Here is a 13,808-nt window from a genome sequence, read left to right on the forward strand (position 1 = left end):
CAATTTATACTAGTACCAGTGGCGTGCACTTCATACATGCACAAAAGCACTGCATACCCTAAAATTGATATATAACTCGTATAAAAGGAGGATTTTTGCCGTTTTATGCAATTTTCCTGCTGTATGCATACCCTGGTAAGAAACCCAGTGCACGCCACTCTAGTACCTATATAGGTATGATTAATATATTGCCAAAATTTTTTCATCCGGCACAGTATTTTTTTATAGTAAGTAATAATTGACGCACTACCACTCCACTTACCATCGGCTTGTTGGAACCTAAGTGTAAAACCATAGTCTAGAAATAGAGCATCACAGGATATCTTAGGGGATCTTCTAGGTTTACATTTTATTCTAGAAAATCCCATAAGGGATCTGGTAACAGGCTAAGACAAGTGGTAGATAATTTACCAATTTCAGACGCAGTTGTAGGCTAAATCAATTTGCTTCACATATGGTTGCGCCCCTTTACAACCTAAGTTAGCTTACTGAGTTTATTTTTGCCCAAAATTAATAATATCAATCTAATCCAATCTCTTTCTTGTAGCAGCGAAATCCTTTTCTTTTTCATTCCGGAAGATAAAATAAAAAGCCTTTATTGTACTACCAATTATTGCATTATTAAATTTTTCTTTTATAACATTTTTACTAATCATTATTACTAATTTGAATTTATTTGATAAAAATTATATAAAGTTAATTTGGTGAGGTCTTCTACTGTCTAATTCTTAGGTCTAATTTAAGGTAGAAGTTCTCTCATCGGCGTAGGCCTCCCGGCCCTCCCCCAAGTTTATCTTAAAATCCTGATCCCTACACTTAGGCATCCAGTTTGTGCCAATGCGTAAAAACATCTCTCCACCTTTTTTTTTACGACCTTTTCGTGTCTATAGGTATCCATTCAGTTAGTCGTTCAGCCCACCTTGAGTCTTCCATTCTACAAACGTTTCCATTTTAGTAGCCTAATTTCTTGTCATTTATTTTATTAAATTTAACATTAAATATTTTTTTTATGATGTATACATGGATACTACTACCTACTCTTTTTAATCATATTATGAAAATTGAGCTTAATTTGCTATACTCCGCGAACAGCAGGAGAATCTGTATGGTGTAATTTATAATTTCTGAAATCCGTATACTCCACACCAAACAGATACTCGGCATTGTACCCTCTACGCACGTTTTGCTCCGAAACCGGAGCATCCTCAGGAGATGTTGGCTTTACAATGAATAATTGTTAAGTCCTGCTGTTCGGAGTGCTTAATTTTCATAATATGTTATGGATTTCCGCAAAGTAACGCCTGCTTCTATCCAATCATTTTAATGTTATATTTGGAAATACAATGAATTACAAATAACTTTCCAGAGACGGAATACAGCCGCTTGCCGCCGATCTACCACGTAGACAACTACACCGAATGCCTGCGGCGACCTGATGATGTATACTGTACAGTCAACTTCGACCTGGTGTCTGATGAACGAAGCGAACTCCTCGAATTGATTCAGGTAATTTATATGACTATATAAAAGGCCTTCACATACACACTCAGGGCAATCCTTCTAACGTAAGCGACGTGTTGGACATGTATGTCCATACTCCTTTTAAACCTAGTTGTGACAGCTTGTCGGAGGCAGTAGGTACTACCACCATTCTTATTTCTGCCGCTAAGCTTTGCAATGTGACTTAAAAACTTTCTGTCGGCTTAATAGACATAGGGCGGCACGTTTTAAGGCATGTCCCATGCATACCATGCGAAACTTTTCGACCCTACTATTTATTTCGTTTTAGGCACTGTTTAGGCAGATTGGATTTAGTAGTGATTTAGTAGTGAGTAGTGTGTGTAAAAAGGATTGCAGTACTAAATGAAATCGGCAATATAAAGAGTTTGGATTAGATTGATATTATTGATTACGCTCAAAAAAAACCCTAACATAGGTTTGGAAACAGCGCAACCATCTGGTTAAGCTTATTTATTTTGCCTACAACTGCGTCTAAAATCGTAAATTATCCTATTGCACGATACTTTGAGGGTATTTTTTGCAAAACATGGTTCCTTATTTCACTATGTAAACCTAGAAAATTCCAAAAATAGCCTTATACAAAATCCTATTATAAAGTAATTTCGACATTGATCTTTCCATAAACCCCAATGACGTGCTAATATTATGCTAATATAGATTAATTGGCAGCCATTGATGTAAAAAAATTCAAAAATAAATATACAAGTACTTAGATACAGCGGATGTAATTACTTTAATAACGTATGTCATCAGACCTAGTCATAAGCTCTTTTGGATTATTTAATTTATTTATTTTGCTTTAGAATCATCGATTGTCCATTTTTTTCTTACCACTTACATTTTGTATTGCTATTTCATTACTTCTTAGTGTAAGAAGTACTCGTCTTATTTTATTTGTATTTTTTTTTATTTTGATTTGTTAATTTTCGGCTTTAAATTAAAATAGAAAAATTAAATTAAGGTAACCAAAATTAAAGGATCTTGTAGAGGTCCTTTTAATTCGGCTTAGGGCAAAAGAAGTTAACAATGTGGGGTCACTCTTATAGCTTAACTTTGGAAAAACCCTATCCAAGAGCTAAGTAACCAAAATGGGCACTGATTGTAATAAAAACTTTCTAGAGAAAAGTAATTAAAATAATGTTTATGTTAGCAAGCAAATTATTTAAAATAGGGTAAGCATACATAACCACTTAGGCCAAATAAACATCATTGTCTGAAATCGCCCAGTAGATTCCAGCAACATTCATCATCATCATATCAACGTACTACTGGCCCACTACAGGGTCGCCTACCACAATAAAGGGTTAACAATAAGGGGGGGCCGTAGTTCACCACGCTGGCCTTGTGCGGATTGGTGGAGCTGCCAGTAAAATTACAATCACACAATTATTCTAATATCCCATTTCAGTTTATGATCATTTCTTGTAAGTTAACTTGTTTTGATATTGTTGTAGGAGTATTCAGAAAGAAGAGTAACCCATTTCAACCACTCAAAAATACGACACAGCGTCTGTGTAACTCACAATTGTCAGCCGTATATACGAAATAAAACTGCGGTGACAGCGGAGCTCCTCGAGGGATGCCTGAACGATACTTTTTGGAAGGACTACAATCTGAAGACGAAAGTGGAAAACCATTACTGCCACACCCTTTCTGACAATAATTTAGAAGTAGATGCTAGTGATATAGTAGTAGCATTAGTGCTACTTGCAATACTTCTGCTAAACATAATCGGTAGCATAAATGACATGAAATGTACGTCAAAAAGTAAAGAAGGTAAATTTTGTTATTAATAATCATCATCACCCATTACCGGCCCACTACTGGGCTCGGGTTTCCTCTAAGAACTGAAAAGGGTTTAGGCCGCAGTCCACCACGCTGACCAAGTACGGATTGGTGGACTTCACATGCCTTTAAAAACATTATGGAGAGTTCTCAGACATGCAGGTTTCCTCACGATGTTTTTTCTTCGCCGTTGAAGCAAGTTATAATTTAATAACTTTACCAATTACCAATTTTACCAATTTGCCCCGACCCAGGAACAGTACCCAGGAGCCAGGACCCCGTGGTCTCTAATTAAACTTGCCAATCACTAGATACGAGACCCCGAGGCGGTTAAGCAATACAATTAAAATGCGTTAACTTCAATTTCTCCAATTGTCTTGAATTTCAGGTATCATCACTGTATAAATATAAATATTTTATATTTTTTTAGAAAGAAGCCTATTGTCATGTTTTTCCGTTAGCAAAAATTGGAAGAATCTTATAAAACACACAGAGCATAAAGATCCACGCTTACAAAGACTAAAAGGAATCAATTTCTGGAGGTTAGTTTAATTTATTATTATAAAAAAATTCTTTATTTGGTAACTATGACCCATCTATATATAACAGAATAATCAAGTACTTACAATAATCAGTTATAATCAAAAGCTAAATGAAATATCAATATTAAACATACTAGATAGTTATATAATAATTATATAAATTTAATTATTTATAGATATATTATTACATTTACTATCTTATTTAATTATTTATTTATTTTTTTATAGAACTGCGATTTCCTGTCTCTCATTGCCTTATTCTATTACTTAAGGTAGCCTGGAAGAGATCATTTTTAGTGATAAGGCCGCCTTTTGCAAATAATTTATGTTAAAATAAGTGTTCCTGTGTGTGTTTCTTTTATTATGCAATAAAGTTGTTTAAATAAAAATAAATAAAAAATAAAAATAGTTACGAATTAGAATTTCTACCTCCATGCAGCCCTACATGGGTGAATTATATTTTTTAACATCACCTTCAGTATGGATATCAAATGAAAAGACATACATTATAAAAATCGAGTTGATGTTATAATATGTTTCAGAGTAACTGCTTGGCCACATTCTCAACTAGAAAAATAATTGTGATGTATGCGAGAACATTCTTAGTAAGTCTTGTTTGCCTAAAAATTCCTCATTCTCCTTTTATCTTCAGGTGCATCATATTGGTGGGTGTTATCATGGTCCACTGCATGTGGCCCTTCCTCATAGCTCTGAACAACCCCTACGCTGTCGAAATGGTATTAGTTTGCTACATTTTAGTTTGCTTATCATTATAATCCCCCCTATAGCGGTGATAGCGCATTGGGTAGAAGCTCGAATCCCAGCACGCGCCTCTAACTTTTATAAGTTATGTGCGTTAACCCTTTGTAATTCTGGCAGGAGACTCGTGTCCAGTAGTGGGCCATACATGGGTTTATATAATCCCCAAACTATTAATGTCCCACTGCTTGTAGCCATATGCAGTTCAAGATGATGTCATCTAAATGCGATCAATCAAATTATACTCAGAGTTCAGAATTCAAGGTATAGCAACAATTGCGTGCTTGGTAGAAACTTCGTTTCCCAAGTGGCCGGTGAATTCACCCTAAATTTCTCTATCTTTGTAAACAGTTTCGGTTTCGTAATTTACTCCTTCTTGGGACTTTGCCTTTTTTCCGGGGGTCGGATTGCGAAACTCGGGACGCGCCTTAAAGTTATGTGCGTGTTAAGAACAAAATATCTGTCGCTTTAAAAATGAAGGAATACATCGTCAGATAACCAAGATGCTTGAGAATTCTCCCAATGTTCTCAAAGACGTGTAAACCCTTTTCATTCTTAGAGGAGACCCGCGCTCTGTAGTGAGCGAGTAATATGTTGATGATGATGAATTTACTTCTTACCTTCCAGAACTTCTACGATTTGTCTCAGCACATCATAATCAGTGGCTCGATAGCCCTGCAGGCGTACCTGGTGATATCGGGCTTCCTGCTAGCCTACAAGATGGAGCTGCACTCGGAGCAGAAACGGCTCAACTGGCGCATGGTGCCCAAGGGACTCCTCATGAGATATTTAAGGTGAGTCAGATGCTGATTGCTTTATTTCATTGCAAGTAACGTTTGACTTTCGTGAGATACGTAATCACCCTGCGGAAAACAACTTTGCAACAATGCGGCTTTTACTTAGTAGTACTTCCCGGATAAGTCGAGTGCCTAATTCTGTCACAAAAAGTTTTACGACTAGTAACACTATTACGCATCATCGTACCGGAACCCGTAATCGCTTAGCGGTTCGTGTTCGTCGGTAAGGTAGTAACAAGCAATGTCCGAAGCTCATTAAAATCAAATATAATTATGTGAAAACCCTCGTTCAGCAACTCAACACTTTTTTCAGACTGACGCCAGTGTATGCGGCGACAATAGCTGTGATGGCCACGTGGATCAAATTCGCCGGAGCTGGGCCTTTTTGGGAAGTAAGTGTTTATAATAACTACAAACTTCGAGGTTAGTTGGATAGGGTGTGCTAAGACTTTTTGTAGACCTGACCTGTCTGGAAAAGTGGAAAACCAAGGCGTATAAACAGAGCAACACTTCACAGCGCAAGCAAACAACACGTCCGACAAACTGAGGCGTAGATGTTAAGCCTCATGTGTCTGTAATTGCAGCGGCAACCACGTACTACCGATAGAACATTGCAACAATCCTACGGTAATGCTGCGATAGATATTTATGTTATATATTTTATTTGTATTTATATGTAATATATTTATATGAATATATTTTATTTTTATATTTGTATAATTTTAAATCTTATTTATTGCACCACCTACCTCTTTTCTATGTTTTTTCCTTTTACGCCATTGGTTGCCACATTAGGCCATATAAGGCCACCAAATTGTACTCTCCTGATATGTATTTATATCTCTGTAACTACTTCTTTTCTTTGGTGTATAATAATAGTGTATTCATTCATTCATTCATAGATAAGCATGGTTTTAGTACTTCCCCTGACCAGCTCTGCCAGAAAAAGCTCTACTAATTCTTCCTTCATCCATGAATGAATGTTTCCTCCATGAATGTTTTTCAGTGTCTGGGTGTTTATATGTATATTATAAGTATTTATGTATTATATTCATAACAATATTCAACAGCTATCTTTGTACCCATAACACAAGCTACGCTTACTTTGGGGCTAGGTGGCGATGTGTGTATTGTCGTAGTATATTTATTTTATTTATTTATTTATTTCCTTCGAAAAACTTCTGGATATAAACAATAAACGTTTTGTATTTGCAGGTATCAGGAGGTGTAGAGAGATCTCATTGCCGAAGTCGCTGGTGGGCGAGCCTTCTCTACATTAACAATTACTTTTACAATGCTCAGTGCGTCGTCGTGGGATGGTATGAAAAACAATTTATTATTAGTATTTTAAATCATCATCATTATCAAACTAAATTTAACATTTTTAACAAAAAAAAATCAAATTATTAAGCACTATTCCACATAATCTTTAGGGAAATTATATATATATTTTTTTAGTGTTTCTTTTTTGTTTCCACTTTAATTTTATCTTTACTTTTTGTTTATTTTAATTCCAAGTACATATACATATACTTTGGGTTGTAGCTTAGAACAAAACTTGTTATTACCTATAATTAAATCTACTTTTAGTTATTACCTATTTTGTGTACCTAATAACAATAAATAAATAAATCAGAAAAAGCATGGGTACTTAATATTCTACTAAGATATAGTCTACATTAAAATCCTTTGACATTCTCATCAATACAGTAATAAGCACGTTCAACTGCAGATAACAAGGTCCCGGGATTCAAAATATAAAGTCTGGAAGAATATAGCAGGACATAATTATGGCAACTTTTTTTTTATTTCTTTAAAAGATAACAAAAATTGGATCATATTTTAAAGAAGCTTGAGTTTACACCCACTGTGAGACACCACGCCAACAGCGGTTCTGACAGGCGCGTAAGATGTTCAAATGAAATAATAAAAAAGATCTACACTTGTTTCATCGTCCAGGTACTTGGGAGTGGACATGCAAATGTTCGTGCTCGGCATCATCACGTGCGTGGCCTTGAGGAATCGGAGGCATCGAGCTGCAATCCTGGCAACGCTCTTCATCCTCGGCATAACCATACTAGGAGTTCACATCTACGTGCGAGACTTATACCCGATTTTGATTATGGAACCCCAGTAGGTTTTATTTTATTAAGCTATAAAATGTAATTAAGAATTGAAATGACTCTCGACATAAATTCAAAGAAACTAACAATTTTTTTTTTTAATAATCTGTCTACAAGTTTTTTTGAGATTATAGCAAATAAAACTAATAGGTTCATTGTCTAAAAATGTTTATTTTCAGTGAAACCCGTTCACTATTCGAGAGCGATCCCAATTTCAACGAGGTGTACAAAATGGGCCACACCAACATCGTGAGCTACGTCGTGGGCATGGCGCTAGGGTACCTCGTGTACAGGCTCCAGCAGCTTGACATTGACATCAACAAGTATAAAGTGAGTTTATCATCATCACCATCAATAAGCAAATGTCCCACAGCAAAACAAGAAATTTAGTGCGTCCACCTACCATACTGGCCCAAAGCTGGTTATATTGACTCGCGACTATTATATTGTAGACCTCCCTGGCGCATGGGTGATATGGTCTTATAAGTAGCAACTCCATGTGGCTTCTATCCCCAAAAACACGGCTAGCATAGACGGGAGACAAAAATTAAATCCCCCGATAATGTCACCTGACAAAGCACGGCAACATGGCATAGGGGCATGAAGAAGTTTATTTCCGTTTATTATTGCACGTATATTTATATTCAGATATTATTTCCACCTGTGCGCCAATGATCGGAGATTTGATAAAGCTGTGGGAGAGGATAATATATACCCTTTTTCCTGCAGAGAAAATGGTCTACTGCCTGCATTTATAATTTCTGATTTCCTCTAATCTGGTTTGGTAGGTAGCTCTGGCAGTGGCATGTTTAGCAACCTTACCGATAAATGCGTACCGTTTAGTGCCCCATAAGAACCGATTAGAGTTACCGAATTTATTGCCAAAACTTATACAAAATACTCTAAACCAGAAGGTAAACAAACTACGCCACCATCTAAAGATTTTTCAGATGGCACATTTTATTTAGTAATCATCAAGTAAACCAATGCTTCAGCGAAGGATCATTTTAAGATCATGGATTATATATTAAATTCGGGCGTTAGACTGCATCATCACTTAAAACTTGGAGGGCAGTCATGGGCCAACTTGTAGTGGAATTAAAAAACCTGTGTTTGTAACCTAATTTGATTTCAGAAGTACCGATTCATCTACTGGGCCCTCCTGCCAATGCTCGTCGTCATCATATTATCGGGCCGCATGTTCTACAGAGATGGCCCTAAAGAACCGATCTACGTGCGAGTGATCTACGGTGTTCTAGTTAAACCAATATTCGCCCTCTCCGTAGCAGGCATCCTTTGTGGAACTATATTTAAATTGGATAGTAAGTCATTATTCATAAAGCTTCCATGGAATTAATTTATTACTGCATCGAATTCTGAGTGGAACAAAAAATTGACAAGCATTTGATTTTTCTGATAATAATAAATTTCCAGCCACAGACACAAGATTGGCGTCGTTCGGTTTAGTGCCGGATTAAGATTACTTGATGTTTTGAGCAAAGTTACGTGACTGGTTGGTTGATAAATGCTATTACTCGGTAAAAGAATTCTTGGATAATAAAATATAATTATTAGTTTAGTTATTTTTTACTTGACATTCCATGTCTATTGTTCCATACAGTGAAATTAATGAAATTTTATTATATTCAGCGGATTATTTTGATTTTATTTATTTTGATGTTTTATTAATTATTACACAAATGAATTTGTTTAAATTAAGATTTGCATGTCATATATTATGACTAAACATGTATACCTACAATGTTTTATGCAAATAAAAGGATTTGATTTGATTTGATTTGATCCCCGCCGCGGTGAACCAAGTGCGTGCACTAGTGAACCAAGAACTTTTAATGCATGAAGTACTAACAGATAATAGAATTATAGAATTATCCATAATTATAATAGAACTGTAGCTGGAAGATTTTAATATGTTTTGAAAATTTTGAGCCCAAAACCGATATTTATTTATTTTTTGTCAGTCCGTCATTGGTGTTATTGCTGCTTATGGTGGCCAGCGAGACTTGATGCCCTTAATTATTGTTGAATTTAGATGGTCTAACTATACTGCATTCGTATGTGTGATTCCAGATGTATACAGAAGAGTGTTTGAGTGGAAGATCTGGACGATACCGGCTCGGCTGAGCTACTGCGTGTACATCATCCACCTGCCCTTCCTCAGATTATTCCTCTCGTTGAGGACCACTCTATTGACCCTCTCGTCATTAAATCAGGTATTTTTATTAAATTAATCAGGTAGTTCCAACTTACTCATATTCACCGAACATTTATTGGTGAGTTTAATTTTTTGTCAAATTACATGACGCTTTGTCAATGCTATGTGCACTTGTAATTGCCGTGTATACCAGTCCATGTTTTTGTGTGTGTGCTATATTTAAAAACGTGTAACATGCATGTTGTTAGTACTCTTAATAATAATAATAAATCTTTATTTCGGACATTTGTCCATATCGTGTTAGTAATACAATGTAGTTAAACCTATGTTAGTACTTAACAACTAAAAAACAACCTTAATAAATAAACTTACGACCGCAAACAATACCTCACAATAAGTTAATTTCTATTAATTATACAAAATATCTCTTCGTTAATGAAGATGATGAGATACCATAACAGAGTGCGTTACAGCTTAGAAATTTACGTTCCCTATAACATTTTAAGTTATATTCAACCATAACTTACTAAACTAGCCAGGTCATGTGCGTAATGACAATATTTGCGCTTAGAGCGGATTCCTTTGAGACGCTGCACCATTTAGCGAACCTCACAGTCGTTTTACTTGGTGGCCAAACCGGAAACAGAAAAGGATTAAAAGTAATGAAAACGAAACTTGGTTACACTGAAAAAAAATAATACGACAAATAGCTTTTTTGGTTTATTTATTTGCTGCATGGTGATGATAATTCTGGTTGCAGTTGTTGTTGCTGTTCGGTGTTACCGCCATCTCGTTCATCGCCGCAGTGCCGCTGTGGCTGCTGGTGGAGGCGCCGTTCGTCGAGCTCACCAAGTACTGGAGCTCACGACAGTCGACAGAGGCGGCGGAGAAACCTGTTGACTACACTAACGGCACTCAAGAGAAAATAGAAATGAATACTAATTTATAAAATACTAACTGTTTCCCGTGGTTGCACCAGCGGTTACAAAATGTTATATTAAAGCATATGAGCCGCGCGCGTAGCTCATAGCCGTCAACTCCCCTCCCGCTATGGCATGAAAGCGCGATACTTTAATTTACATTATATCCTATATTTTAACTATTAGCCCAAATAACAATCTAAAGGGCATGGGCTTAGTAGCTTCGCTAATATACTGCATTAGCAATTTAATAATTTTACGTAGTAGTAGTAGAACTTTTAGTAACAGAGCTCATCCGGGGGAGTACTCCCGCCATGCTCAAGCTGCATTACTGTGTTCAGATCAAAGAGTTGTCTGATTTAATAACCAATAAAGCGGTGATAGCCTAGGGTATAAGGCTTTGGCTTTCCCTTCATGGAGACCGAGTTCGAGCCCCGGCACGGACCACTAACTTTTCGGAATTATGTGCGTTTTAACTTAAAAAAATTAAATATCACTTGGATTAAAGGGTGATGGAAAACAACGTGCGGAAACCTGCATGCCTTAGTGCTATAACGTTCTCAATGGCGTGTGAAGTCTACCAATCCACACTTGCCCAGCGTGGTGGACTAAGTAAACCCTTCTCATTCTGTAGGGATATCCTGATATCCTGACAAGGGATATAATTAACGTAGAATGTTTAACTCTCGGTACAATTTTACAATAATAATTAAAGGACAAAGCAGATGGCACAGTTTACGGTAAGTGGAAAACCATCGCCTATAAACAGAGCAACACTTTGCAGGTTTTTGCTTCTTATCGCAAAAATTGTAATTGTATGTCTATTAAAATATACAACAATTTGCCTGATCCATTGAAATAATTACTTTTTAATGCGTTCAAGAGAAAACTGCATAAATGGCTAGTTAGCAAGTGTTTTTACTCTGTAAGCGATTTTTTAATAGACTTTATATAATTTACCTATTGAATGAAATTTTATAGTAATTAATATTTTATATTTACTTTTTGACATAAAATTTTACTGACATATAAATACCGAATATTATTACATTAAATTTACATTTTTTATGTTTTTAATGATATTTCTGTCATATTTTGTTCATAAACAAAATAACCTCAGCTGAAACACAAATTAAAACAATATCTTATTGACAAATGTTATTATTCCGTAGATGAATACTTTGCTGGCCTAAATGAAATTAATTGTAATTAAATAGCTTAAATGAAATTAATTGTAATTAATATAATTCTGAATGTTATTAATTATTTTTAAGTTAAGATTAGCATGCCTTTAAATGGGCTAAACATTGTTCTGTATAATTTTTTGTAACATCTATAATTTCACATGTTTTTTGCAAATATATGATGATTATTATCATTTTTAATCTATCATTTATATATTTTCATTTCTTTTTAAATTCTTAACAATGCTTATAAAAAAAAACTATTAAAATTTTTCAAGAAAAAAACCACCCTCCGCTTGCGGGGCTTTTGAATGCCCAAGCAACCGGCGGTCAGGGCTCCAGAGTGAGGAACCTCCTCACAATACACGCCATTTCAGGTTCTACTGCCTTCTGTATCCGACCCTTGATCCAACAACCAAGCGAAAGCTTCTTAAGATGTTGGTCGAAGCTTTTCGCAAGAAGACCATTGACTGAAACGACGATCGGAACAATAACTCAACATTCCACATGGCGGTAATCTCGTGAGCAAGGTCCAAGTATTTAGATACTTTTTCCTCTTCAGCTTTCACCAGATTATCGTCATGTGGAATAGTAATGTCTACAGTTATTGCACGGCGCACTGATCGATCGACTAGCACAAGAACTGACGCTGGGTTAAGGCCCATAGTAAGGCATCTCAAAATCAATAAGGCTATACCGAAGAGCAAGTTGTTGGTGAATTATCCGGGCTACATGATTAACCTTAATGAACCTTATGGCATTGTTATCTTTAACAATGCCATAAGGTTGGGTCGTTTTGATGCATACAGCTTGAAGTCATCTATATATAGTAAGTGAGAAGCTCACAACCCCTGCGAAGGCGAAATCCTAGTCCCGAGTCCATTAGTAAGGTACTGAGAGGATTAAGGGCTATGCAAAACCACAAAGGACTTAAACTATCGGTTCAGTCGATACAGAGTTCTCAACAGCTCCTGAGTGACGAAGGACTGGCATCCACTGCCTCATGCATGTCTCAAGAAAAGAACATAGGGTTGCATCGACCTTATACAACCGAATGACTTTCATGAGCCACGAATGAGGCACCGAATCAAAGTCTTCTTGTAATCAATCCAAGCAGCCGTTAGGTTTTTTCTGTTTCGCCGAACCTGCTGGCAAATAGCAGTATCAATGATGAGGAGTACCTTTGTACCACGAGACCGGGACTTACATCCATTCTGAGTATTGGCCAAAATATTATTTGCACTGATATGCGTCGTTATTTTTGATGTCAAAATGGATGTAAGTAGCTTATAGATGGTGGGTAAGCATGTAATCGGTCGGAAGTTTTTAGGGTCCGTGGTATTTCCGGATTTGTGTAGTAGGAACGTGACACCAGTTGTCATAAATGTCGGTAACGACTTAGTGTCAATGGCATTTTGAAATTGCGCTGCCAAGACAATTATTATTATTATGTCATGCAAGGAACAGGTCCTATACTGCGGCACCCTGCGTGTTTCGTAGGTGTTAAACCTGAGATGCTTGTATTTATACCGCAACCACGCCCTTCGGACCGGAACACAGAAATCCTGCTCGGCGGCAGAAATAGGCATGGCGGTAGTACTTCCCTAAAGAGCAGACATAAATATCTTTACTAATACTCTAAGTTTGTATGTAAACTGCAAAAGCTCCGACTGATAACTAAAATTATGACAATTGTAGAATAAAATACCTTTTTGACCTGAAAATTGTGTTTCCCTTCCTGAAAGTTTCCCTTTACTGTTTTATAAGATTTATGATTCTTCCGAACTAGATTAGACTGTAAAAACTTGACAGTAGTTAAAATTCGTACAGCCACACCGCAGTTACTTTTTGTGGAGCAACGTTTCTAAGAGTTAGTGGCCAACGTCCGATAACAAACATTTATTTGTCATTTTTGTACGTTGCAATGTCAAAAGTCTAAATAAAAAATATGTGACGAAGGACGTGGATAGAGTGGATTCTTGCGAGACGCTGCTGGCACTA

At 36.4% G+C, this 13,808-nt stretch overlaps 1 protein-coding gene across 1 annotated transcript in view; it reads left to right on the forward strand.

Moving 5' to 3' along the window:
* LOC120633478 overlaps positions 1 to 10,652 on the forward strand; it is a 33,494-nt gene extending 22,842 nt beyond the window's left edge. Inside the window, exons 13-24 of the mRNA XM_039903689.1 lie at positions 1,367 to 1,506; positions 2,976 to 3,297; positions 3,737 to 3,848; positions 4,501 to 4,585; positions 5,235 to 5,401; positions 5,718 to 5,796; positions 6,620 to 6,723; positions 7,364 to 7,537; positions 7,707 to 7,857; positions 8,663 to 8,849; positions 9,619 to 9,761; positions 10,464 to 10,652. Coding sequence (XP_039759623.1) covers positions 1,367 to 1,506; positions 2,976 to 3,297; positions 3,737 to 3,848; positions 4,501 to 4,585; positions 5,235 to 5,401; positions 5,718 to 5,796; positions 6,620 to 6,723; positions 7,364 to 7,537; positions 7,707 to 7,857; positions 8,663 to 8,849; positions 9,619 to 9,761; positions 10,464 to 10,652 — 1,853 coding nt within the window. The remainder of the gene's footprint in view (positions 1 to 1,366; positions 1,507 to 2,975; positions 3,298 to 3,736; positions 3,849 to 4,500; positions 4,586 to 5,234; positions 5,402 to 5,717; positions 5,797 to 6,619; positions 6,724 to 7,363; positions 7,538 to 7,706; positions 7,858 to 8,662; positions 8,850 to 9,618; positions 9,762 to 10,463) is intronic.
* Positions 10,653 to 13,808: the final 3,156 nt, after the last annotated feature.

This window comes from Pararge aegeria, chromosome 21, assembly GCF_905163445.1.
Source record: "Pararge aegeria chromosome 21, ilParAegt1.1, whole genome shotgun sequence".
Taxonomy (NCBI): domain Eukaryota; kingdom Metazoa; phylum Arthropoda; class Insecta; order Lepidoptera; family Nymphalidae; genus Pararge; species Pararge aegeria.